Raw genomic sequence first — 24445 nt, forward strand, 5'->3', positions numbered from 1 at the left:
ATCTCAGTGGATTGTCCGAGCATTCAGGGGCTGGAAGGCCTCCACAAAAAGATATGTAGGACTCCACCTTTGCTCCGACATCTTAACCAGTAGGTTAGTAATTAAAAACCATGGCCTACTAGGGATAGGTAGCGGAATAAGAGCACCAGACGGATGGGTATGCAAAAACTTAGAACGCGCACAAATACTGCAAGCAGCTATGTATTCAATCACATCCCAATGCAACCCGGGCCACCAAAAACGACGAGAGAGGAGGTCCGCAGTTATCTTACCACCTGGATGACCTGCAAGCACAGAGTTATGATGTTCCTTAATTACTTTGTAGCGCAAATTAGATGTTACATATAATTTTCAACACCTCACTCTCGAGTTCAGGATACAGTCCCGAAATGACTACACCTTTCTGTAATATCGGGGCAGGGTTCTCATGGTTACCACCACCAGGGAAGCTCTGGGACAAAGCATCAGCCTTGACATTTTTGACCCCTGGACGAAAAGTGACAACAAAATTTAACCTAGTAAGAAACAGGGAGCAATCTGGCTTGCCTAGGGTTGAGATGTTTAGCTGACTGGAGATATGACAGGTTCTTATGGTCAGTAATAACAGTAATAGGATGGACAGCCCCCTCCAACCAATGTCGCCATCCTTCGAACGCCAATTTGATCGCCAAAAGTTCTCTATTACCCACGTCATAATTTCTTTCAGCCGAAGACAGTTATTTAGAAAAGAAGGCGCATGGATGCCATTTACCAGGGGACGGACCCTAAAACAACACAGCCCCAACCCCGACATCCGACGCATCAACCTCCACAATAAAGGGTTGGGTAACGTCGGGTTAACTGAGTATAGGTGCAGTGGCAAACTGATTCTTTAAGGAAGAAAAAGCCTGGTGGGAGGCATCCGACCATTTGGAAAAATCAGACCCCTTCTCAGTCTTGTCAGTGAGGGGTCCCACAATTACAGAGTAATTTTGAATGAATTGCCGGTAAAAATTAGTAAAGCCCAGAAAACATTGTAGAGCCTTCAGGTTCTCGGGACGTTCCCAATCAAGGACTGCATGGATTTTCTCCGGATCCATCCGAAAGCCCGAAGATGACAACAAGTACCCCAAAAACTGCACCTCCTGAACAGTGAAAACACATTTTTCCAGTTTGGCATATACAGTGCCTACAAGTAGTATTCAACCCCCTGCAGATTTAGCTGGTTGACACATGCGGAATTAACTTGGCATTGTGACATTTGTACTGTAGATCAGCCTGGAAGTGGGAAATGCACTGCAGTAAATTTTGTTTTTGCTTTTTTTTTTTTTTTTTAAAACGTTAAAAGTTAATTCAGAGTGTCATTTATTATTCAACCCCTCAAACCACAAGAATTCTGTTTGGTCCCCCTAAAGTATTAAGAAGTAGTTCAGGCACCAAGAATAATGAGCTTCACATGTGTGGATTAAAGATCTCTTTTGCCAGCCTTTTCTGACTATTTAAGACCCTCCCCAAACTTGTGAACAGCACTCAGACATGGTCAACATGGGAAAGACAAAGGAGCATTCCAAGGCCATCAGAGACAAGATCGTGGAGGGTCACAAGGCTGGCAAGGGGTACAAAACCCTTTCCAAGGAGTTGGGCCTACCTGTCTCCACTGTTGGGAGCATCATCCGTAAGTGGAAGGCTTATGGAACTACTGTTAGCCTTCCACGGCCTGGACAGCCTTTGAAAGTGTCCTCCCATGCCGAGGCCAGGCTTGTCCGAAGAGTCAAGGCTAACCCAAGGACAACAAGGAAGGAGCTCCGGGAAGATCTCATGGCAGTGGGGACATTGGTTTCAGTCAATACCATAAGTAACGTACTCCACCGCAATGGTCTCCGTTCCAGACGAGCCCGTAAGGTACCTTTACTTTCAAAGCGTCATGTCAAGGCTCGTCTACAGTTTGCTCATGATCACTTGGAGGACTCTGAGACAGACTGGTTCAAGGTTCTATGGTCTGATGAGACCAAGATCGAGATCTTTGGTGCCAACCACACACATGACGTTTGGAGACTGGATGGCACTGCATACGACCCCAAGAATACCATCCCTACAGTCAAGCATGGTGGTGGCAGCATCATGCTGTGGGGCTGTTTCTCTGCCAAGGGGCCTGGCCATCTGGTCCGCATCCATGGGAAGATGGATAGCACGGCCTACCTGGAGATTTTGGCCAAGAACCTCCGCTCCTCCATCAGGGATCTTAAGATGGGTCGTAATTTCATCTTCCAACAAGACAACGACCCAAAGCACACAGCCAAGAAAACCAAGGCCTGGTTCAAGAGGGAAAAAGTCAAGGTGTTGGAGTGGCCTAGTCAGTCTCCTGACCTTAACCCAATTGAAAACTTGTGGAAGGAGCTCAAGAATAAAGTCCACATGAGACACCCAAAGAACCTAGATAACTTGGAGAAGATCTGCATGGCGGAGTGGGCCAAGATAACTCAGAGACCTGTGCCGGCCTGATCAGGTCTTATAAAAGACGATTATTAGCTGTAATTGCAAACAAGGGTTATTCCACAAAATATTAAACATAGGGGTTGAATAATAATTGACGCACACTTTTATGTTTAAAAATTAATAAAATTCAACTGAGCAACATAACTTTTTGGTTTGTAAGATTTATGCTTCTGTTCATAAAACCTACTCTCGTTTGCAGTTTGAAGGCTCTAACTTATTTGCATCTTATCAAACCAGCTAAATCTGCAGGGGGTTGAATACTACTTGTAGGCACTGTAGTTTGTTATCCCTTAATATCTGGAGCACCTGCTTAACATGCCCCCAATGTGTCACAAAATCAGGTGAGTAAACTAAAATATCGTCCAGATAGACAACCACAAATCTCCCCACCAAATGATGGAAAATATAATTTATGAAATGCTGGAATACCGCAGGTGCATTGATCAAAGCTGAAGTCATAACCAGACTCTTGAAATGTCCTTCCGGGGTATTGAACGCTATTTTCAATTCATCCTCTTCTGTGATTCTAACCAGATTTTAGGCTCTCCTTAAATCCAACTTTGAGAATACCTTAGCTCCTACAACCTGGCTGAACAAATCAGGAATCAGAGGAAGAGGGTATGGATCACGGATGGTAATTTAATTTAATTCACAAAGAAGAACCCTGCCGCCACGGGCGAAGATGAGGGTCTGATATGTCCCTTCTCCAGACTTTCCGCTAGGAAATCATTCATGGCTTGTCTCTCAGGGCCATAAAGATTATGCAATCTGGACTTTCGGTAGTTTAGTTCCATGGGTCAGGTTAATAGGACAGTTATAAGCACGATGAGGAGGCAAATCTTGACACCCCCTCTCAGAAAAAAACGTCCTCAAAACCAGACAGAAAAGCAGGTAGTATTTCCGTAAAGACAGTAGCAAGGGAAATATCTAAACAGTTCTCATGGCAGTACTCTCCCCATTCAATAATCTCCCCGGCTTGCCAGTCCACCAACGGAATATGTTTAACAAGGAATACCCAAAACAATCGATGTGGGAAGATTGTCCAGGAAATAGCAAGGGATTATTTCATAATGAACTGACCCCACCCTCAGTTTTACATTATGTACAATCTGAGTAAATGCTTTCTGTGCAAGTGGTGCCTAGTCAATGGCGAATATGAAAATAGGTTTATCTAAAGTACAGCAAGCAAGACCATGAGTTTTTACAAACTCAGCATCAACCATGCTGATTTTGGCTCCACTGTCAGCAAACATAGAAATTTTCTCGGTTTTGCTCTCTAGCACCACATCTGCTGTCAGGACAAAGCGGGAACTGCAGGTTGGCAACAAATGCACCCCTTGTTTATCCAACTCCAGACTACCAAGAGTAAATAGAGTCTCCTTTTGTTTAGGAATTAAAGGACAGGTCCCAACAAAATGTCTCTTCTACCCACACAAAAAATACGCCTTTTTCTTGCTAAACTCTGGGAAGATGTATGATGCAGAGACACCCCCTGACTGCATAGGTTCCTCCACCTCCCCCAGTACTGGTCCACCCCCAGACTGGAGAAGTTGGTTTCACCCGTCTATCCCAAAGGCATCTATCAAGACATATGGCCAACGACATGGCGGCCTCCAAGGACTGAGGGGTTTCATATACTGCCAAGGCATCTTTCAGTAGGCCCCTCACAAAATTGACTTCTAAGGGCTGTCATTCCATTTGGAATCCGTTGCCCATCTACGGAATTCCAAACTGTACGTCTGCACTGACGATTCCCCTGCTGAAGGAGACGTAGCCTAGACTCAGCCAAGGCAACTCAGTCAGGGTTATCATAGATGAGTGCCAAAGCCTCGAAAGACCCCTCCACAGACTGGAGACAAACCGAGTCCTACGGTAAAGAAAACGTCAACGACTGAGGATCTCCCTGCAGTAGAGATCACAATTCCAACCCGTTGCTCCTCATTTCCGGAGGAGTAAGGACGGACGAAGTTTAAAATACAGTTTGCAGGCCTCCTTGAATACAAAAAACTTGTCCCTACCTCCTGAAAACCTGTCCGGGAGGGCAACCTTGGGTTCAGGCTGGACAGGCCTACCTGCAGTGACCCCTACATTGGCGACCTGTAGCCGCTGATGCTGCTGAACCTCACAGTGGAGGTCATTCACCTCCAGAGACAGCCTGTGCTGCCTCTCTGCGAGCTCTGCAACTGAACCCATACCAAGGAAAAAAGGGAAAAAAAAAGGTCGACACCCAAAAACACACAGAGAAAAAAATAAAAAAAAGTGTCAGATATCTTTTTTTTTTCTATTTTTTCCTTTTCAAAATGTGCTTGGCCGGTGATAATGTCATGCAAGGTGTGGAAAAGACTTAGTGCAACACAAAGGGAATAGGGAAAGGGCGGAGTGGAGACCTCCTGCCTAATAGAATATCACCCTGTCTACCCTAACGTCCTTATATTGGCTCTTCACCAATCGCCGCACGCTTTCCCCGCCCTGTCTTTCCCTGGCGTTTGGCTAAGGCTAGGGAAGGGAGGAGATGATCACTAGTCGATCCCCACTGACACTAAAAACAACAAGGGGGGACAAACAAAGGGGAATAGCTTAGCTTTAGACGACTCCAGACAACTGCGCACACGTCCTCAACACAAGAGAGGAAGAAGTACTGCTCTTGCTCAAGCCTTCACAAGGAGTAATGAATATCACCTGCACCTCCTTCTGGAACACAACAGGTATTTATACACCCAGACCAGGGTGTTAATTAGCCAGAGGAATGTGTCTGTAATGCAAACGTAGAGATCTCCTGCAAACAACTGCAGGGTGACTGTCTGTCACTTCTGACACACCCATGACAAAATCTGTCAGCAGGCATTTGCTACATCACCTGTGAGCAGCATGATGTAGGCAGAAATATCCTGAATTCAACTATTTATCACTTAGTTTACTGGGTGCAGCGGTTCTGACACAGAGTTCTTAGATTTAGCAAAACAGCAGAGCTGAGAAAACTGACCCTGCCAACATCAAGCTCTGTGTGTACATACTCTATAGACATTGAGTTTCTTATCACAGGAGGGGCGCTGCTGTAGCTGCTGTTGTCCAGGCAATGATAATCACCAGGGGATAAAACCTTCACTGTAAGAAAATACCAGCACACATCGTTACAATCTGTGTTTTAACCCCTACCTCATGCTGTCCTCAGATTACATAGCAAAAACCTGCTGACAAATTCCCTTTAAACACCGCTGTCAATCTTTAATTCATGCTTGCAGGGTGGCGCACCATTGTTTGTGCCCATCAACGCACCGGTGACTGTGATCACGGGGTGACGACAAGTTGTCATGACCGCCGGGGGTCTATAGAAGACCCCTGCGTCTGCCATTATGGTACTCCTGTGAATTCCAGCCTGTAGCTGGCATTCATATGAGCCAGTGATTTTCGCTATACAGTACTGTAATACTGCTGTGTACTGTACAAGCGTTGGGTAATCACAGGTTCAAGTCCCCTAGAAGGACTTAAAAAATACAGTAAAAAGTGGAAAGAAATGTTTTTAAAAATAGGGAAAAAAAAATAAGTTACAATCTCCTCCCTTTGGCCCTATTAAAAATAAAGCAATGAAAGAAGCCCCAAAAACATACATATATTTGATATCGCTGCGTTCATAAAATTCCGATCTATCAAAATCGAAAATAAATGTATCCAATGGGTAAACAGTGAAAAACGAGAAAAAATATATAAATGCCAGAATTACGTTTTTTTTTGGCCGACCTAACCTTGCAATAAAAGGCGACCAAAACATTGTATCTATCCCAATATGGTATCAAAAAACATCAGCTCAGGGTGCAAGAAATAAGCCCTCACACAGTCCCATATGCCAAAAACTGAAAAGCTGTGAGTCTTGGAAAATGGCCACACAAGCAAATGTGTTTTTTTTTTTTTTTTTTACAAATTTCCTAATTTTTTTTCAACACTGAATGAAACAAAACAAACTATATATGTTTAGTATCTGCGTAATGATATTGCTAGGTCCGTTTTACCGTATACTGAATATGGTAAATTTAAAAAACCCCAAACCATTGTGGAATTGCAAATTTTTTGCAATGTCAATGCACTTGGAATTTTTAGTGCATCATATGATAAAATGAATGGTGTCATTCAAAAGTACAATTTGTCTAGCAAAAACAAGCCCTCGTACAGCTATGTGTATGGAGCAATAAAAAAGTTATGGCTCTTGGAAAAAGGGAAGAAAAATGGAAATTGACTGGTGTGAATGGGTTAAAGCTTACCTATCAGCAGGATTGTCAATCAACCAAAGTATCATTTTAATCAGGGTGATGTCGCCAATCTGACAGTGTATGTAGTTTGCTGAGCACAATCCTGCTGACAGGTGCGCTTTAAGGTCATTTTGAGCTCAAGAATGAATGCTGTTAACAATGAAATTATTTTATCCCAACATTCTCTCCCAGTGAAGTTCTTTCAAGACCAGAATATATAATGGGCAAACCTTTAAAAATACAACATGAATAAACTAAAAACTACAAAGACTCCAAAAAAAGTTTAGAGGGGGGAAAACTACAAAAAACAATTATCCTTTGAAACCTTGCAAAACAATAGAAAAAAACAATTCCCCTTACATCAGCAAACAAAGCACTTCTTCCTGTGACTAATTGTCGGACAGGGAGGAAGATGAAGACTCCAGGCAAAATAATCGAATCTCAAAGAATACATATAACTGCTTAGATTTTGTGGTCAATATTGACCGAGGCATCTAAGGATTTAAAGGGAACCTGTCAGCCCGCCTCCCCCCCCTTGCCCCAGAACCACCAGCAGTTGTGTCTACATATATAAATACCCTGCCTAACAATCCCTTTATTACTTTTTCTAAAGATCTGTTTGTGTGTAATATATCTGTATAAGGTCCTTTTATGATATGTAAATGATGCCTTTGAGCAGTGAATGGGGCGTATGAGTCCCCAGACTAGTTGGCCCTCTTAGCATGTCATCACGTCCCTGAGGGTGTGATAACATGACTCACAAGCGCCGACGTCATCGCCATTGCTCTGTATACCTCGTATATGTGCGAAGTTTCTTTTTCTCACTGCATTGATACTCTGAAGCTGGGTGTACACGTACCGGCTTCAGAGAGGCGCACTGCGCATGACCGGAAGTCTTCTACACATCCGATCATGCGCAGTGCCAGTTGCACCCGGCTTCAGAGGATCTATGCAGTGAGAGAAAGAAGCTGCGCGCATGCACAAGGTAAGTATAGCCCTAGTGATGCCGGCGCTTGTAAGTCATTACACGCCTACAGATAACATGCTACGTGGACCGACTAGTTTGGGGAAACCAACGCCCCCTTGACTAGTCAAAGGCCTCATTTACATATCATAAATGGACTTTATGTGCAGGTACTGGGAGGAAACAGACGCCAAGGGAGCTCGGAGGGGTAAGTTAACACGCCGGTGTCCCTCAGTGAGGTTGAAGGGGATATGTGCAGGGGTGCCGGCGCTATTCTAACATTCAGCCACAACTCATCTACAGAAATTACAACAAAGACACATTTGACTTCTCACATTTCTTGCACCGTCCCCAACAGTAATGCTACAACTGTGTCACTTATAAAGTAAAATGCCTTCTTTATGCCCTCTAGATGGTAAAACAGACCTCTAGAATATATTAATACCCTGTGCAAGTGCCCTACAAAACAGTGCCCAGACTCTGTCCCCTGTGTGGCACTTTGACAGTCACAATACTTTCCGTGCCCCTATAGCAATAAGTGTCCAGTTAACATTAATAACATTAATAATGTTGTGAAGACCCGGGGTCTTCCGTGGACGTAACACTACTCAGACAACACAAGGTGAGGGTAAAACAGCGTGGCAATACTTTATTGAACCACAAAGAGGACAAAAAATACATAGAACAGTCCCAGCAAATACCCAATATGGTACAACATTACACAGTCTCACCCTTCCGCTCCGCCCACCTGGGATAGAACAGCTGCGACTTTGGGACTTCCAGGGCCAACTGCCTCGTCCAATGGCCCCCCGCTTCTGGCTGGCCCCCACAGAGAGAAGGTATTGGCAAGCTTAGGAAGCTAGCAGTCCTTCGAGGTACAAGGCCAGGAGACCCAAGAGTCCCACCCTGGCCTCCCCGAGAGTTTCCATGGGGCCAGATGACCGGCTAGTCCCAATTTGGCTTCTCCGAATGTCTACATGGGTTCCAGGAGACCAGTGGGTCACTCTTGGCAACCCCAAACAACATATCCATGGGGCCAGGTGACTTCATCATCCCAACCTGGTCTCCCCAAACATATCTAAACGTATGGTCTCTCTGATGGTCAAATGGAACAGATCCATATCTTTCCTGTCAGGGCCAATACCCTTAGACTAGAATCATGTAGAATCCAAATCTGTGTCTCTTTGGGTAAAGCCATACTTCCAAGCTGATGTTCTCAGAGAGTCTAAGTGTCCTCTTTCTTCTCCTTGATTCTCTGTCCCAAGTACCCATCCATAGGTCAAGTGGGGAAAGGGCAGCCTCATGTCTCATTGTTTGAGCATTTAATGAATTTGCTTAGTTTGTCCTCCTGTCTTGTGAGTCAATAAGCTGCATGGTCTACAAGCGTTATTTAACATAATTAGAAAACATTCATTGTTCCAGAATCAAAGAGGAGACAACATTCAGGGCTATACAAATAATCGTATGTCCATCTTGAGCCATAGAAATACGCATACAATTATAAATCAACATGAACACAACAGTGTATTTCTCTAGGCTTAACTAATCTAATCGTCTGGCTTAAGGTTATAAGCTGTATCGTCACAAATGTCCCCTGAGATTTCCTTGTACAGCTTAACTGTACCCAATGTCACCACAACTTGCTTATTTACAGTATGGTGTCTCCACTGTTCCCCTCTATACAGTATGATGTCCCCACAGCTCCACTAAAGAGTATAATGCCCCAAAAACTGATGACTCCACAGTAGTCCCCACGCTGTATGATGGCCCCTTTAGTAGTAGCCCCCACACTATTATGATGGCCTTTTTAGTAGTAGCCCCCACACTAGTACAGTGGCCCCCTTAGTAGCAGCCCCCACACTATTATGGCCCCCTTTATAGTAGCCACCACACTAATATACCCTTAGTAGCCTCCATACATACTAACACAATCTTAAAATAAAAAAACAAAAATCATATACTCACCTAAACTCTGCAAGTCCAACAGACAATGGCAGGTCCCACGCAGTCTGCCGCTGTGATGTCACCGCTCCGGGACTCTGACATTCGGTGCGCGGTGCAATGACGTCATCGCGTCACTCTTCCCTGGACCTACCGTTCCATAGGGCTCAGGCCTAATGCGATTTGCAACCTACAGAAGGAGAGCGGCAGTGCAGGGAGACCATTTTGTCGCTGCTCTGCCACAGAGTTTAACTGTATCGGCACACTGTGCACACCGATACAGTTAAGGGTAGCGGTAGCTCCAGGTCAGCAAGCTATTGAGCTTTTGTGGCTATCTGGCTTCCTGTTTCTAGAATTGCCCAATACTTACCAAATGGCTTGTCCTACCTGCATTGCCAAGTACATTAGTACAAACCTGGCTGTTCTACCAAACTGTTAGCCAAAGTAGTATCCACTAGGGTTGGCACTTCTAAAATTCACAAAGTTGTATCAGCAGTCAAAGTGTTAATTTTTTAAAGCACAGAAACAAAAATGTCCATCTCTTTTTTTTATACCCTTTTCTACATCCCCGAACTATATAACTTCACTATTTGCCTGTTCCTCTTGACCTATTTTGCCAATCTCCGCACTAGTCACTTAGTAGTACTCACTTAGTGACTACTACTTATCTACTCGCTAGCAGCTTACTTAGTGAGCAACATCCCTTAGATTGACAGTTGCTTTAAAAATTGCATTATGCTTTTTTAGATCCTTAATACGAGGTGGATAATATTCTCACACTGGTTTTCACTCTGGGACATCTTCTCCAGTTTTGCACATTGTGCGCTGAAGGAAGCTCCCAATCTTGCTGTTTCTAATCACCCCTCCTGGTGCTGGACCTTAATAGGCTGGCATCTGTGGCATATACACAGAATGACAAACTTAACTTTGGAATGCCTCAGGATGCTCAATCGGATGTATAATAGTAATCTGTAAGTTAGTAAATGTACACTGCTCAAAAAAATAAAGGGAACACTCAAATAACACATCCTACATCTGAATGAATGAAATATTCTCATTGAATACTTTGTTCTGTACAAAGTTGAATGTGCTGACAACAAAATCACACAAAAATCATCAATGGAAATCAAATTTATTAACCAATGGAGGCCTGGATTTGGAGTCACCCCCAAAATTAAAGTGGAAAAACACACTACAGGCTGATCCAACTTTGATGTAATGTCCTTAAAACAAGTCAAAATGAGGCTCAATATTGTGTGTGGCTTCCACGTGCCTGTATGACCTCCCTACAATGCCTGGGCATACTCCTGATGAGGTTGCAGATGGTCTCCTGTGGGATCTCCTCCCAGACCTGGAGTAAAGTATCTGCCAACTCCTGGACAGTCTGTGGTGCAACGTAACATTGGTGGATCAAGCGAGACATGAAGTCCCAGATGTGCTCAATCGGATTCAAGTCTGGGGAACGGGCGGGCCAGTCCATAGCTTCAATGCCTTCATCTTGCAGGAACTGCTGACACACTCCAGCCACATGAGGTCTGGCATTGTCCTGCATTAGGAGGAACCCAGGGCCAGCCACACCAGCATATGATCTCACAAAGGGTCTGAGGATCTCATCTCGGTACCTAATGGCAGTCAGGCTACCTCTGGCGAGCACATGGAGGGCTGTGCGGCCCTCCAAAGAAATGCCACCCCACACCATTACTGACCCACTGCCAAACTGGTCATGCTGAAGGATGTTTGCAGGCAGCAGATCGCTCTCCACGGCATCTCCAGACTCTGTCACGTCTGTCACTTGTCCTCAATGTCAACCTGCTTTCATCTGTGAAGAGCACAGGATGCCAGTGGCGACTTTGCCAATCCTGGTGTTCTGTGGCAAATGGCAAGCATCCTGTACTGTGTTGGGCTGTGAGCACAACCCCCATCTGTGGACGTCGGGCCCTCATACCACCCTCATGGAGTCAGTTTCTAACCATTTGTGCAGACACATGCACATTTGTGGCCTGCTGAAGGTCATTTTGCAGGGCTCTGGCAGTGCTCCTCCTGTTCCTCCTTGAAAAAAGGCGGAGGTAGCGGTCCTGCTGCTGGGTTGTTGCCCTCCTACGGCCCCCTCCACGTCTCCTGGAGTACTGGCCTGTCTCCTGGTAGTGCCTCCAGCCCCTCGACACTACGCTGACAGACACAGCAAACCTTCTTGGCACAGCTTGCATTGATGTGCCATTCTGGATGAGCTGCACTAACAGCAACTTCTGTGGGTTGTAGAGTTCGTCTCAAGCTACCATGAGTGTGACAGCGCAACCAACATTCAAAAGTGACCAAAACATCAGCCAGAAAGCATTGGTACTGAGATGTGGTCTGTGGTCACCACCTGCAGAACCACTCCTTTATTGACGGTGTCTTGATAATTGCCAATAATTTCCATCTATTGTCTATATTCCATTTGCACAACAGCATGTGAAATTGATTGTCAATCAGTGTTGCTTCCTAAGTGGACAGTTTGATTTCACACAAGTTTGATTTACTTGAAGTTATATTCTGTTGTTTAAGTGTTCCCTTTATTTTTTGGAGCAGTGTATTTATCAAGAGTGCCAGGAGATCAGAAGAAGGCTCTGCTAGTAAAAGGGAGTTAAATAATAATAATAATAGTCTTTATATGGCACTAACATATTCTGCAACTCTTTAGAACAGGGGTCAGGAACCTTTTTGGCTGAGAGAGCCATGAATTCTACATATTTTAAAATGTAATTCCATGAGAGACATACAATATTTTTAAAACTAAATACAAGTAAATGTGTGCATTTTATGCAAGACCAACACTTTTAAAGTACAATAAGTCTCTGAATTCTTTTTAATAACGTTGTTATGCTGTTGCTAACCAATGATGAATAAAGTACTTCTTATCATTAATGTGACTTCTGGTGCTGCATGGTTTTGCTGATGGCTTTGTAGTCTGGTTGATACGTGGTGAGGTTGAGCTTCATGCAAGCGTTGAGACTTCCATCCGTTAAACGTGATCGTAGGTTGGTCTTAATGTTTTTAGATATGAGAAAGACTGCTCACATGCATAAGTAGAGCCAAACATTGTCAGTACAGAAATACTCACACTCTGCAGTGTGTGGTATGTGATGGGAAGTACTTTCCAAGTTTTGACAATCAGCTGGTCCGCGGGTTGAAGTTTTTTCATTTCTCGCCACTTGTGTTTGCTCACCAACTCTGCTTGCTGTCGTGCAAGTCTTTCCAAATCTTCATTCAGTGACTTGAACTTATTCACCCACATGTCCGAGGCCTTCAGGTCAGCAGCTTGCAGCTCAAAATCTCTGACGGAGACACCGGGGATGTAACTCAGGTCGGCGCTGTCCACTGCACACTCGTGTGGATGGGTGATGAACTTAAAAAGACGAGTGCGCTCACAAAATTCTCCAAAGATCGCTTTGAATGACTGCAGGCGATTAGATGTGAAGCCCGCTAGCTGCGGAAGAGCAAGATGTTGAGCAGGGTCACTTGCTGTGCATGAATCTTTAAACTCTCCCAGTTTTTCAAAGTGTAGTAAACGACCTGTTTCAATGTCTGAGATGAAGAGTTCTAGCTTGTTTTCAAATGCAAACACTGCTTGCTGAAGGGATAAGACTGTATTTCCAACGCCTTGCATTTTCACATTGAGCTGGTTCAGATGTTCAGTCATGTCCACGAGATAGTAGAACTTCAGGAGCCACTCAGTGTTAGCTAACTCAGGATGCTCGACGTTTTTCATTTCAAGAATAGTCCGGATTTCGCTCAGACAGGTCGCAAAACGGCTGAGCACCTTCCCTCTTGACAACCAACGCACATTACTGTGCAGAAGCAGACCAGGATAATTATTCCCAACTTCATCCAGCAGTGTTTTAAACTGGCGATCATTTAAAGCTCCGGCAACAATAAAGTTGACCACCTGAATGACCAGCGACATCACTTCACTAACCTGCTCGCCACACATCTGAGCACAAACCGCCTCCTGATGTAGGATGCAGTGAAAACTTAGGATAGGTCTCTTTTCATGTTCACGAAGAAGCGCTATGAATCCTCTGTTTTTCCCCACCATGCACGGAGCACCATCAATACACACCGAAATAAGTTTATCCATTGGTAGATTTTTTTCTTTAGCGAGCTCAGTGAAAGACTTGAATAAATCCTCCCCTCTTGTTGTCCCTTTCATAGGCAAAACAGCAAGACTTTCCTCACGTAGTGTGTCATCGGCAGCATACCTTGCAATCACGCTGAACTGGGATAAATGGCTTACGTCTGTTGACTCATCCAAAGCGAGAGAAAAGAATGGTGCTGCATTTATGTCTTTTCATTTGTGTTGCCTCAATTTGATTTACCATCATGATGGTACGATCTTGAACAGTTCTTGCCGACAGAGGCATGTCTTTTATTTGTTTGATTATCTTGTCTTTATCCGAAAAGTCATCAAAAAGTTAATTGGCAACATCAAGCATGAATGTTTTGGCATACTCTCCATCTGTGAATGGCTTTCCGTTTCTCACAGTTGCTAAAGCACCAGCAAAGCTAGCCGAATTCCAGTCACCTTGTTGGTTCCAAACACGGAGTTGCTGCTGACTAGCTTGCACTCTGCACAGTAGCTCTTGACATGCTTTCTTCCTGCTGTCCCCAGCAGGATATTTCGATGCAAATGTAGTATGGCCTGTGTCGAAGTGACGCTTTATGTTTGACCGTTTCATCAATGCAATTTTATCATTGCATATTAGACACACTGCAGAACCTGCACTCTCTACAAAGGCGAATTCTTCTGTCCATTCCTGCTGAAAACTACGATACTCCTCAACTTTTTTTCTTTTATCCATCTTCTTCAATAAAAGGGTTTCTGCATTAAGCTAGCTGAGTACTTGATTAAAAGGAGGGAAGTTTACTTCCATATGCTGGAGGTGTCCCTGGCTGATTCCATGTGGGGAACAGAGATTGTGTCTTTGCTCTTAAGGGGAAGTGCAAACTCTACCCCCGCAGTACTGTGTATATAGGTAACTGGCGTTCCCCTAATTGATTGGTGGTATGAAGTAAGAGCGTTACCTGTATTCAGGCACTCTCTGACTGACTGATGCAGCTGCTGATTCTTGCCAGTGGAGTTTAAAATGGCGCCGCTGCTTCTGATCTGCACCACAGGAATCCGTCACCCCTATAAGGCGCCCGCTCTCCTGACAGCTAGAGCAGCGCTTGAGCGAGCGGAGCTCAGTTGCTTCTACGCTGGGGTGAGGAGAACGATAGCTGACAGCGAGGGAACTCCCTATACCTGCTGGTGAGCTCGCCTCCAGTCTGCGCTTAATGATGACTCACCCCAGCGTAGCAGCAAATGAGCTCCACTCACTCAAGCGCCGCTCTAGCTGTCAGGAGGGCGGGCACCTTATATCCCGGGTGACGGCTTCCTGTGGTGCGGATCAGAAGCGATGGCGCCATTTTAAGCTGTCAGTGGCAGGTAGAGCGAGCCAAATGCAGACTTCGAAAGAGCCACATCTAGCTCGCGAGCCATAGGTTCCCGACCCCTGCTTTAGAATTTAGTTATGAATGTAAATTGAGAAATTAAAATAATGCAACTGACATAAATAATTAAAAAACAATTAAGAAATTACTTGCCGTGCGTCAGATTTATTATGCCTTTAGACACTTTCTGGGCCTCTCTTGACTGATTTGAAAAGGGGTGTAGGTGTAGTTATGTGGAGTCCTGCACCCCAAGTACTGTGCAAAATTGTTCTGTAAAGTAAGCTATGTATGAGATGGCTTTCGGAAAAACATGTCTAGCAAAAATACATTAAAGCTATAATACAGCATGTAACTCGTACCACTAATAAATGCACCTTCAGCCTGCTAGGTCTACTTCTAAGCTGTCTGAATTTAGGACTTTTCTGATAAATCTCCCACATTTTCTGAATCATGGGCTCTAAGCACATCTTTCAGGGTGACATTTATTATTAACCATGAGATATGTTTTGGTCTGTGTTTTCTGACAAGTGATTCTGATTAAACCCTCTGACATTTTCTGTTTGTAATTTTTAGGAAAACTTTGGCTTTGATAAAATTGAGGTCAGAGATAATGGAATTGGAATTAAAGCAGCAGACACACCTGTTATGGGCATCAAGCATTATACCTCTAAAATATCCAGTTATGAAGATTTAGAAACATTACAAACGTATGGGTTTCGTGGGGAAGCCCTGGGTTCAATCTGCTCAATTGCTGAGGTAAGCTGTGGAAATTAGTTGTAAAAAAGGTTCAGTTTCAACATGTTTTTCGATTGTAGGAGTCAGATGTACTCATGAGTATAGCAAATCCTTCTCTTCAGACCTCCCAGCTGCTTTGTATCTGCTGATACACAAAATGTCCATCAATCGTTAAAGAGGTATTCTCAACATATTAAATTCCTTAATTAGTTGGTCAGCATGAAAATATTCAAAATTACAATTTACTTGCTCTTTTTGTCTGTTGTCATTTTCCTGCAATGAAAGCTTTTGATGTTCATAGTGTACAGATGATTTCCACGGAGCTCGGCCATTAGTGCCTGCCCAGATGCTGGCGGAGAATACACGGTAGTTGCATTCCAGGAGAAGAGTTCACTCCTAATATCTCTCGAATTCATTGATTTGCATGCTCGCCTCCTTCTCCCTCCCCCTACCTCTCAGCTTCTGACAAGCTGCTGTTAAAAATCTTGCAAAATCACCAGCCCCCAGCATCGGCTTCTTCCAGAGCAGTTCTCCTAATCACAGCTCTCACTTTCCTGAGCTGTGTGCCTGTACAACTGCCCTATTAAAAATACAGATTTTTAAAGTTCCACTAAGGCCATCTTCACACATTCAGTATTTGGTCAGTATTTTACCTCAGTATTTGTAAGCCTAAATTAGGAGTGGAACATTCTGAGGAAAAATATAATCGAAACCCGCTCTTAACTTTGGCTTACAAGTACTGATGTAAAATACTAACCAAATACTGAACATGTGAACGTGGCCTAATATTACAGCTCTGTCCCCCAGAACTGTCACTGAAGGAGCAGAGCCCGCCCTGCCAGAAATCAGAAAGTATTGAGACTTCATTGCTTTGAGCTACTCAAAGACTACTTGAGAATACCCCTTTAGCTAAATGCTATCAATGAAATTCCACATTTTTTGTGCTTTTGGTCTTATATCCCAACTAGTGTGAGCGAACGAGCTCGAATAACATGTTATCCAAGTATGCTCAGTCTTATCCGAGTATCTTCAGCATGCTTGTCTAATATGTTTGCCTCCCGCCGTTTGCATGTTTTCCGGCGGTAGACAGACCCAACGCGTGCGAGGATTGCCTGTGTTTTAGGCAATCCCTTCATGTGTTGCATCTGTCCGCTGCTACTTCCCCATGCTATGAGAGCCTGGAGGGGACAAATCCCATTCACCAACAGATACCTTGTTTGGAAATCTCGTCATATATGTTTACTGGAGGAGCACTGTGATATTTTGCGGATGTATTAACTGACGGTCTATGATGTCTGATGTTGCGTGTTTCTTTACATAGTGTCTTCATAGCAAATATACCGGTTCTAGCAGTTACATTCACTAGTAATATCTGCATTTATGTAATAAAAGGGTAATGAATATACTCTTATTCCCTATCCCCATTTCCACTGTATGAGGTCTACCAGTCGGTCTGAGGCAATTGTCTGCAACTCTTTTATACAGGGAATGTTTGGGGACAGCATTTATATCTAGTTCACCATGTGGAAGTATGAAGGTTGCAGGCATAAGGTGTGCTTAGGCGCAGGTTTCTTCTGCACCCAAGAGAAGCCATTTATAGTTCTGGTGACCACATACTAGATATAAATCCTTAGGCAGTATGCAGGGTATGATGTCAGCGGGTTTCCCAAGACAACATATATAAGTCAAAAGTCCTTGCATCGGAGGTTTGGCACACCAAGTTTGGTTGTTTTGGAAACCAACCTCATTCCTTAAGCATGTCTTAGACTCAGAAGGGTAATTAAATGGGTCAAATCATTCACAAAGCTGGGCAGTATCTGTAAACCACAACTCAATATTGTCCAAATTTCCATGGTTATTTTTCTGAAAACATCTATCATCACAAATCATAGAAGTGCTCTCACACCTTTCCTAGTCCTTGGAGTGTGGGCATTGCAGACTTAAGTTATTTTACTGGAATCTCAACTACTGGAAACTTCTTAGCCCTGTGTGTTATAAATTTACCTTGTACTAGGTCTAGCTCATACCAATATTTTAAGCTACCCGTAATATTTATCTGTAACCATGGACTCTCCACCCACCCCACAATCTGGACTAGAACCACATGGCTGCCGGTGAGGTGTCCTCCATCATAATGGGCAGAATTATAAGTCTCTTCGTGGAAACAGCTGTAGTTGAAAGTCTCATATTAGTGTTAGGGACACTTATTGAGATTTAAGGCAAGGGATGCAATTGCCATCAGCACAGACCAGAGGGTCAGGATCATCATCTTTGCTGCTGCCAGGGTTCAGAACCTTTTTGCAGTGGCTGGCATGGATCCAAGTGTTTTTGCCTTGGCGCTTGACATAAGTGGCAGTGGCCAGTAGTACTTGAAATGGATCATTGTATCTGGGTTCCAGTGGTCTTCTCATATGTCTCTTGACCACGACCCAGTCTCCTGGTACTAATGTGTGTGTGCCGCTTATACAATTGGGGTCTGGGATGGAGGAAAGAACAGTTATGAGTAACAGTCAAATGTTTGTCCACTCCAAGACCTATTCAGTGAGGGAACTGTAGGAGGCCTGCAGGTGCTGCTGGAAATACAACCCTGTCTTAGGGACAATACCAAACAGTATTTCATACGGCAACAGCTTATCTCTACCCTTGGGGCTGTCCTCACTGAATACAATGCAATGGGCAAGTAATCTACCCAGGACAAGTGTGTTTCCTCCATGCGCTTCTGGATTTTTAATTTCAGAGTACCATTAAGGCATTCCACCTTCCCATTACTTTGTGGGTGTAATGGACATAGAAAGCCTGCTCTATCATCAGAGTGGCCATGATCTGTTTCATCAGTTCTCCAGTGAAGTGAGTGCCTCTGTCACTCTCTGGTTTCGGGTACCCCATATCTGTAAACCACCTCCCTTATCAATTTTTTTCTTTTGTGTTCTCGGCCCAATCTTCAGGCAACCAAAGGAAGAGATCGATGGATACCAGGACATATTCATAAGTACCCACCTTAGCCAGCTGTTTGTAGTCCACCTGCAGTCTCTGAAACGGGTAACCTGGATTTGGTTGCATTTTTGCGGGACTTGAATAGGTCTTCCGGGATTATGTTTCGCACAAACACAAATACTTTGTAGCTGCATTCGGGAACCCTGGGGCGCACCAGTTTTGTAGCACCACTGCACACATAACTCCCTTTGACTTGTGCACCGGGAAAATGTGCTAGGCAGCCATCATGGGGAACAAGCAGCGTAGGGGGAAAATCCTGGTGTTTACCTGCCATACCCCTGACTCTGGCCATACAGCACCCGCTTTGGCCCATGTGTCCTGTTCGTGTGAGGGAGCCTGGGTCTGAAAAACCTGCAGTAGTTCACGATCAACGGCCACTGGGGCCAGTGCAGTGACAGTCTCCTCTGTCAAAATGGGGCTTCCCGCACTTTCGGTCACTGTGTCTCCTAGTGTCTGCTATGGCCAATATTCCAGTCAGAGGTAGTCGTGCTGCTTCCTTAGCTGCCTGGTCGGCCAATGCAATCCCTACTGCAAGGGGAGTTTGTCCCCGTGTGTGCGCCGAGAGCTGCCCTTCGGGGCAGGGTGAGTGCTGTGAGTAGCTGCTCTACCACCTCATAGGTTTGGCAGCAGAGGCCAGAAAATTACGGCTCTGCCAAATGGCGCCAAAGTCATATGCGACCCTGTAAAACATATCTTGAGTCCAAAAATACATTCATCTCTTTACCTTTTCCCAGATTGCATGCTGCAGCCAGTACCTTCAGCTCAGCCTCTGGCGTAGAGCAGCTGGAGGAGAATGGTTTTTGTATTACTGCCTTACCATTGTGGACTACTGCATACCCGGTGATGAATCGTCGTTGAACTTTATACCAAGCTCTGGAACCATCTACAAAATACTCAGCAGGGGGTTAGTAAGGGGTACATCAGTGATATTTAACAAGCCCTATGTTTCTGTCTCCATCAATGCCTGACAGTCATGTTCATGTGTCAAACTGAGCTTCCTCATCTACGAGTTTGAAAAGCAGGGGCAGGTTTTGGCTCACAGTCTCTCCCTTTTCCCCACCTTGATATTCTCCCCCTTTTCTAAATCCACTGGTAATAGTGTAGCTGGATTTAGAACACTGCAGCATTTGATAGTTATATGGGGGGATATTAAACAGGGAGGTTATCGGGACAATAGGACCTCCTGTCTGAAGCTCAGGGATGTTATAATTTATCACTGCATTCTCAACAGTACTTATATGGTACTACTTTATACAGGGGGTTGTACACCTGATTTAAGTTTTACTGTCACTGGGGAATAGGTAGTTCTCCCAAAATCAAGTTTGTAACATGCCAACAGCTGGCTGGGTATATTCTCAAATTAAGTATGTAGGGAATGGGGTTCGGAGCATGTACTGTCCAGGGCTGTAGGAAGCATCAGAGACAAGAGACTACACAGGTTGCCTTCGTCTAAGAGGGTAGTCATATTGGGGTCATTTGAAGTGAATGCTATGCCGGCTCCAATTTTTTGCAACACATCTGCCCCTAACAAATTAAAAGTTACATCAGGGGAAACTAAAACCTGGGTCACCATTTGTAATTTAGTAGATCATTCCTATAACCCTTCACAAGTTACATATTCGGGGGACAGTATGTCCTCGGAGATGTGTTTTTGCATTAATACTGCACAGGCTGCTCAAGTGTCTATCATGAATGAAACAGATCGTCCCTCCCAGGGAAATGGGGACAGTGAGTGTAGGTCCCTAGGGGGTGACAAAGGGGCACAGGGAGACATCCAGAATGCCAGTTTCCTATGGGAGGTTCAGGATAGTAGCTGATGATTTTGTAGGACATTTGGCCGAAAAAAGTCTTTTTGTCCACAAGACCAACATTCTACTTTGCTGCAGCCTATATTTCTTCTTTTTTATGGTTACTTCCCCCTCTTCACCTCCCTCTTCTCTTTCTGAGCTGCACGGGTCCTAATTAACTCTTTCTTTGACATGCTATCTAGTTCAGCACACCAAACTATTTCCTTCATATCAACCCATTGCATATTGCGCCACTCCGGGCGACTAGTTTGTACTACAGTCTGGTCTATAGGTCTAAGGCCGTTAATGAAACACTGTTGCAATAGTAAGTTGTCACTGTAACATGACGGAGACTAGATCATCCCATGTGGCCCGATATGCCTCCTGGACACCATTATAAATGTTAGAGGGTCTGTGAGGTGGGTAGCGAGAGCAGTGAGCTCACTAGGGGACTAGGGTCAATGTGTTGCTATTGGCCATTCCTGGGGCTGATCATGTACCAGCAGGTTATTTTCTCTCCTAGGAGGTATAAAGTACATGACTTCATTATCTCATGGGGAGCAGAGGCACCTTGGGCGTCATTCATGGGTGTCGGGACCCACTGGACATAGTAATTCACCCCATGGGGATTCTGTTGACCATAATGTCTGCAGTTCCATCCCATCTTTCCTGCATAAGGCAGGGTTGTCAAAAGGATGTTAGTTTTACATCAAGTACAGAGACTACAGGGGTCTCTGCGTTTTTATACTATCTTGGATTACATACACAGTTCTATGTCTATTTTCACTGGTTTAGGTTCACTGATTGAGAGATGCTTTGACTACTTCTAACCACATCCTATCCAGCTCAAGTCTGTTCTTATCTGTCTTCCAGTAATCCTTCCCAATTGCAAATACACTTCTCCCATTCCTCGTAGTCTTATCACATGCAGATTCAAGGGTGGTACCTCTGAGGTTGCTTCCTTTCTTGCAGTTGCCAGTCCTAATGACTGCAACTTTAATGCCCGCAGTTATCCGAATAAGTGAATGGACCCATAGAATTTTATTCGCAGAAGACTCTACTCTTCTCCCAGCATCAATTTGCTCTCAAGAGAAAGATTTCAACTCCCAGAACCACTGTTCTCGCAAGAGATGAATTTCTAGGAAATATCAACATCAGGTAATCAGCCCTTTTGTACCCTTTCAACTTTGGTACACAACAAACAAATAAGAATCCAAAAACTATACTACCAATAGTTATTGCAATTACTTCCAGTAATCAAAATAACATGTCATGGGGGAATAAGTTATTTTTCTACAAATCATTTATCCACCTCCCCTGACTCAAACAGATTACATCTTGCACAAAAGAGGAGGGTTTACCTAGATCAGAGCATAATGGCAGGTTTTAACTACTTAATCAAGAAGTTCCGTTCAACATCCTGCGGGAGGCTCAGCTTGACAATGAAATCTGTATTACTTCTCCCCTCTCTGGCTTTTATGTTTCCCGGTCTGGATATACTGGCTGTTATAATAGGACGATGATTCATCAGAAGTAGTTCACAATGCGTCAGTCACTCAATCCACACTGCACAGTCGCTGGCACAGTGCCTTTATTGGTCTCTCAAAAATCATTTAGTCCAACATTCAATGATTCTCATAGTTTACAACAATATCATTCCAGACATAACAGTCATATAGACACTGAAGACGACTTGTTACAATCCTTTGACTCCGGAAATATTATATTAGTCACTTCATCTTATTTAATTAGACAGTTATCGGTCATATATCTAAAGACACATTGAAACATATAATAGACCACAAATCATATATACAAAATTCAAACACTGGCAAAGGTTAAATAGAGATAGTCTTGCTCAGACCACCAATTACCCGTCCTGGAGCCCTCTAGGTAACACTGGATTATTAGTAACCCAATGGGTTACTCACCACGGCTTATTCAGTGTTTCTTAGAAAGATCCTTGCAGTCGGGTTCAAAGGAGGACCAGTTCTGACCGTTTTCTGCACCATATAATGATGTGGAAACCTGTATGGAAAGCTTTAGGAGTAACTCAAAAGGTTTCACACGTTTGCCAGTTTTGCTCAAATCAGAGAGTCAATCGATTGGAGGCAAGGGCACACAACCAGTGTCTGTTAGTGTACCGGGCTTGTCTGAGCTCAGAGGACCGGTCACAAGTTTTTATTACAACTACAAAGATATGAAAGGGGTATGACTTTACATTACTTAAGGAAGAAGATATTTTAATTGGGGGAAAAAAAGTATTTTAATTGGGAATAACAAAGTTGTAAGTTATGCAAACGGCTGAATTCCTTGAAACTGGGTCTGTCCACTTTACTTTACTCTTAGAAACAAAGGAAAGCTTAACACAAAGACTCCTCTATATCAGATACTACACCCTGTGTTATTGCTTTTATGAATAACACTTATAAAGCTAATACTAAAATGCAAAATTATCAAAGATATACAGTACAGACCAAAAGTTTGGACACACCTTCTCATTTAAAGATTTTTCTGTATTTTTATGACTATGAAAATTGTACATTCACACTGAAGGCATCAAAACTATGAATTAACACATGTGGAATTATATACTTAACAAAAAAATGTGAAACAACTGAAAATATGTCTTATATTCTAGGTTCTTCAAAGTAGCCACCTTTTGCTTTGATGACTGCTTTGCACACTCTTGGCATTCTCTTGATGAGCTTCAAGAGGTAGTCACCGGAAATGGTTTTCACTTAATAAGTGGGATTTCTTGCCTTATAAATGGGGTTGAGACCATCAGTTGTGTTGTGCCGAAGTCTGGTGGATACACAGCTAACAGTCCTACTGAATGGACTGTTAGAATTGGTATTATGGCAAGTAAAAAGCAGCTAAGTAAAGAAAAATGAGTGGCCATCATTACTTTAAGAAATCAAGGTCAGTCAGTCCGAAAAATTGGGAAACTTTGAAAGTGTTCCCAAGTGCAGTTGCAAAAACCATCAAGCGCTACAAAGAAACTGGCTCACATGAGGACCGCCCCAGGAAAGGAAGACCAAGAGTCACCTCTGCTTCTGAGGATAAGTTTATCCGAGTCACCAGCCTCAGAAATCGCAGGTTAACAGCAGCTCAGATTAGAGACCGAGTCAATGCCACACAGAGTTCTAGCAGCAGACACATCTCTTAAACAACCGTTAAGAGGAGACTTTGTGCAGCAGGCCTTCATGGTAAAATAGCTGCTAGGAAACCACTGCTAAAGACAGGCAACAAGCAGAAGAGACTTGTTTGGGCTAAATAACACAAGGAATGGACATTAGACCAGTGGAAATCTGTGCTTTGGTCTGATGAGTCCTAATTTGAGATCTTTGGTTCCAACCACTGTGTCTTTGTGAGGCAGAAAAGGTGAACAGATGGACTCTACATGCCTGGTTCCCACCATGAAGCATGGAGGAGGAGGTGTGATGGTGTGGGGGTGCTTTGCTGGTTACTCTGTTGGGGATTTATTCAAAATTGAAGGCATACAGAACCAGCATGGCTACCACAGCATCTTGCAGCGGCATGCTATTCCATCCGGTTTGCTTTTAGTTGGACCATCATTTATTTTTCAACAGGACAATGACCCCAAGGGCTATTTGACCAAGAAGGAGAGTGATGGGGTGCTACACCAGATGACCTGGCCTCCACAGTCACCAGACCTGAACCATATCGAGATGGTTTGGGGTGAGCTGGACCGCAGAGTGAAGGCAAAAGGGCCAACAAGTGCTAAGCATCTCTGGGAACTCCTTCAAGATTGTTGAAAGACCATTTCCGGTGGCTACCTCTTGAAGCTCATCAAGAGAATGCCAAGAGTGTAC

General features: G+C 43.9%; 1 protein-coding gene across 3 annotated transcripts in view; it reads left to right on the plus strand.

The window, feature by feature from the left end:
- The window catches only part of PMS1 (PMS1 homolog 1, mismatch repair system component), a 381942-nt gene that overhangs the window by 39503 nt on the left and 317994 nt on the right, over positions 1 to 24445 (plus strand). For all 3 annotated transcript variants that reach the window (XM_073647847.1, XM_073647845.1, XM_073647846.1), the window contains one exon: positions 15667 to 15849. In XM_073647847.1, coding sequence (XP_073503948.1) covers positions 15667 to 15849 — 183 coding nt within the window. The remainder of the gene's footprint in view (positions 1 to 15666; positions 15850 to 24445) is intronic.

Source organism: Phyllobates terribilis, unplaced genomic scaffold (genome assembly GCF_046119375.1).
Source record: "Phyllobates terribilis strain yellow unplaced genomic scaffold, ASM4611937v1 Scaffold_9__5_contigs__length_417890890, whole genome shotgun sequence".
Lineage (NCBI taxonomy): Eukaryota > Metazoa > Chordata > Amphibia > Anura > Dendrobatidae > Phyllobates > Phyllobates terribilis.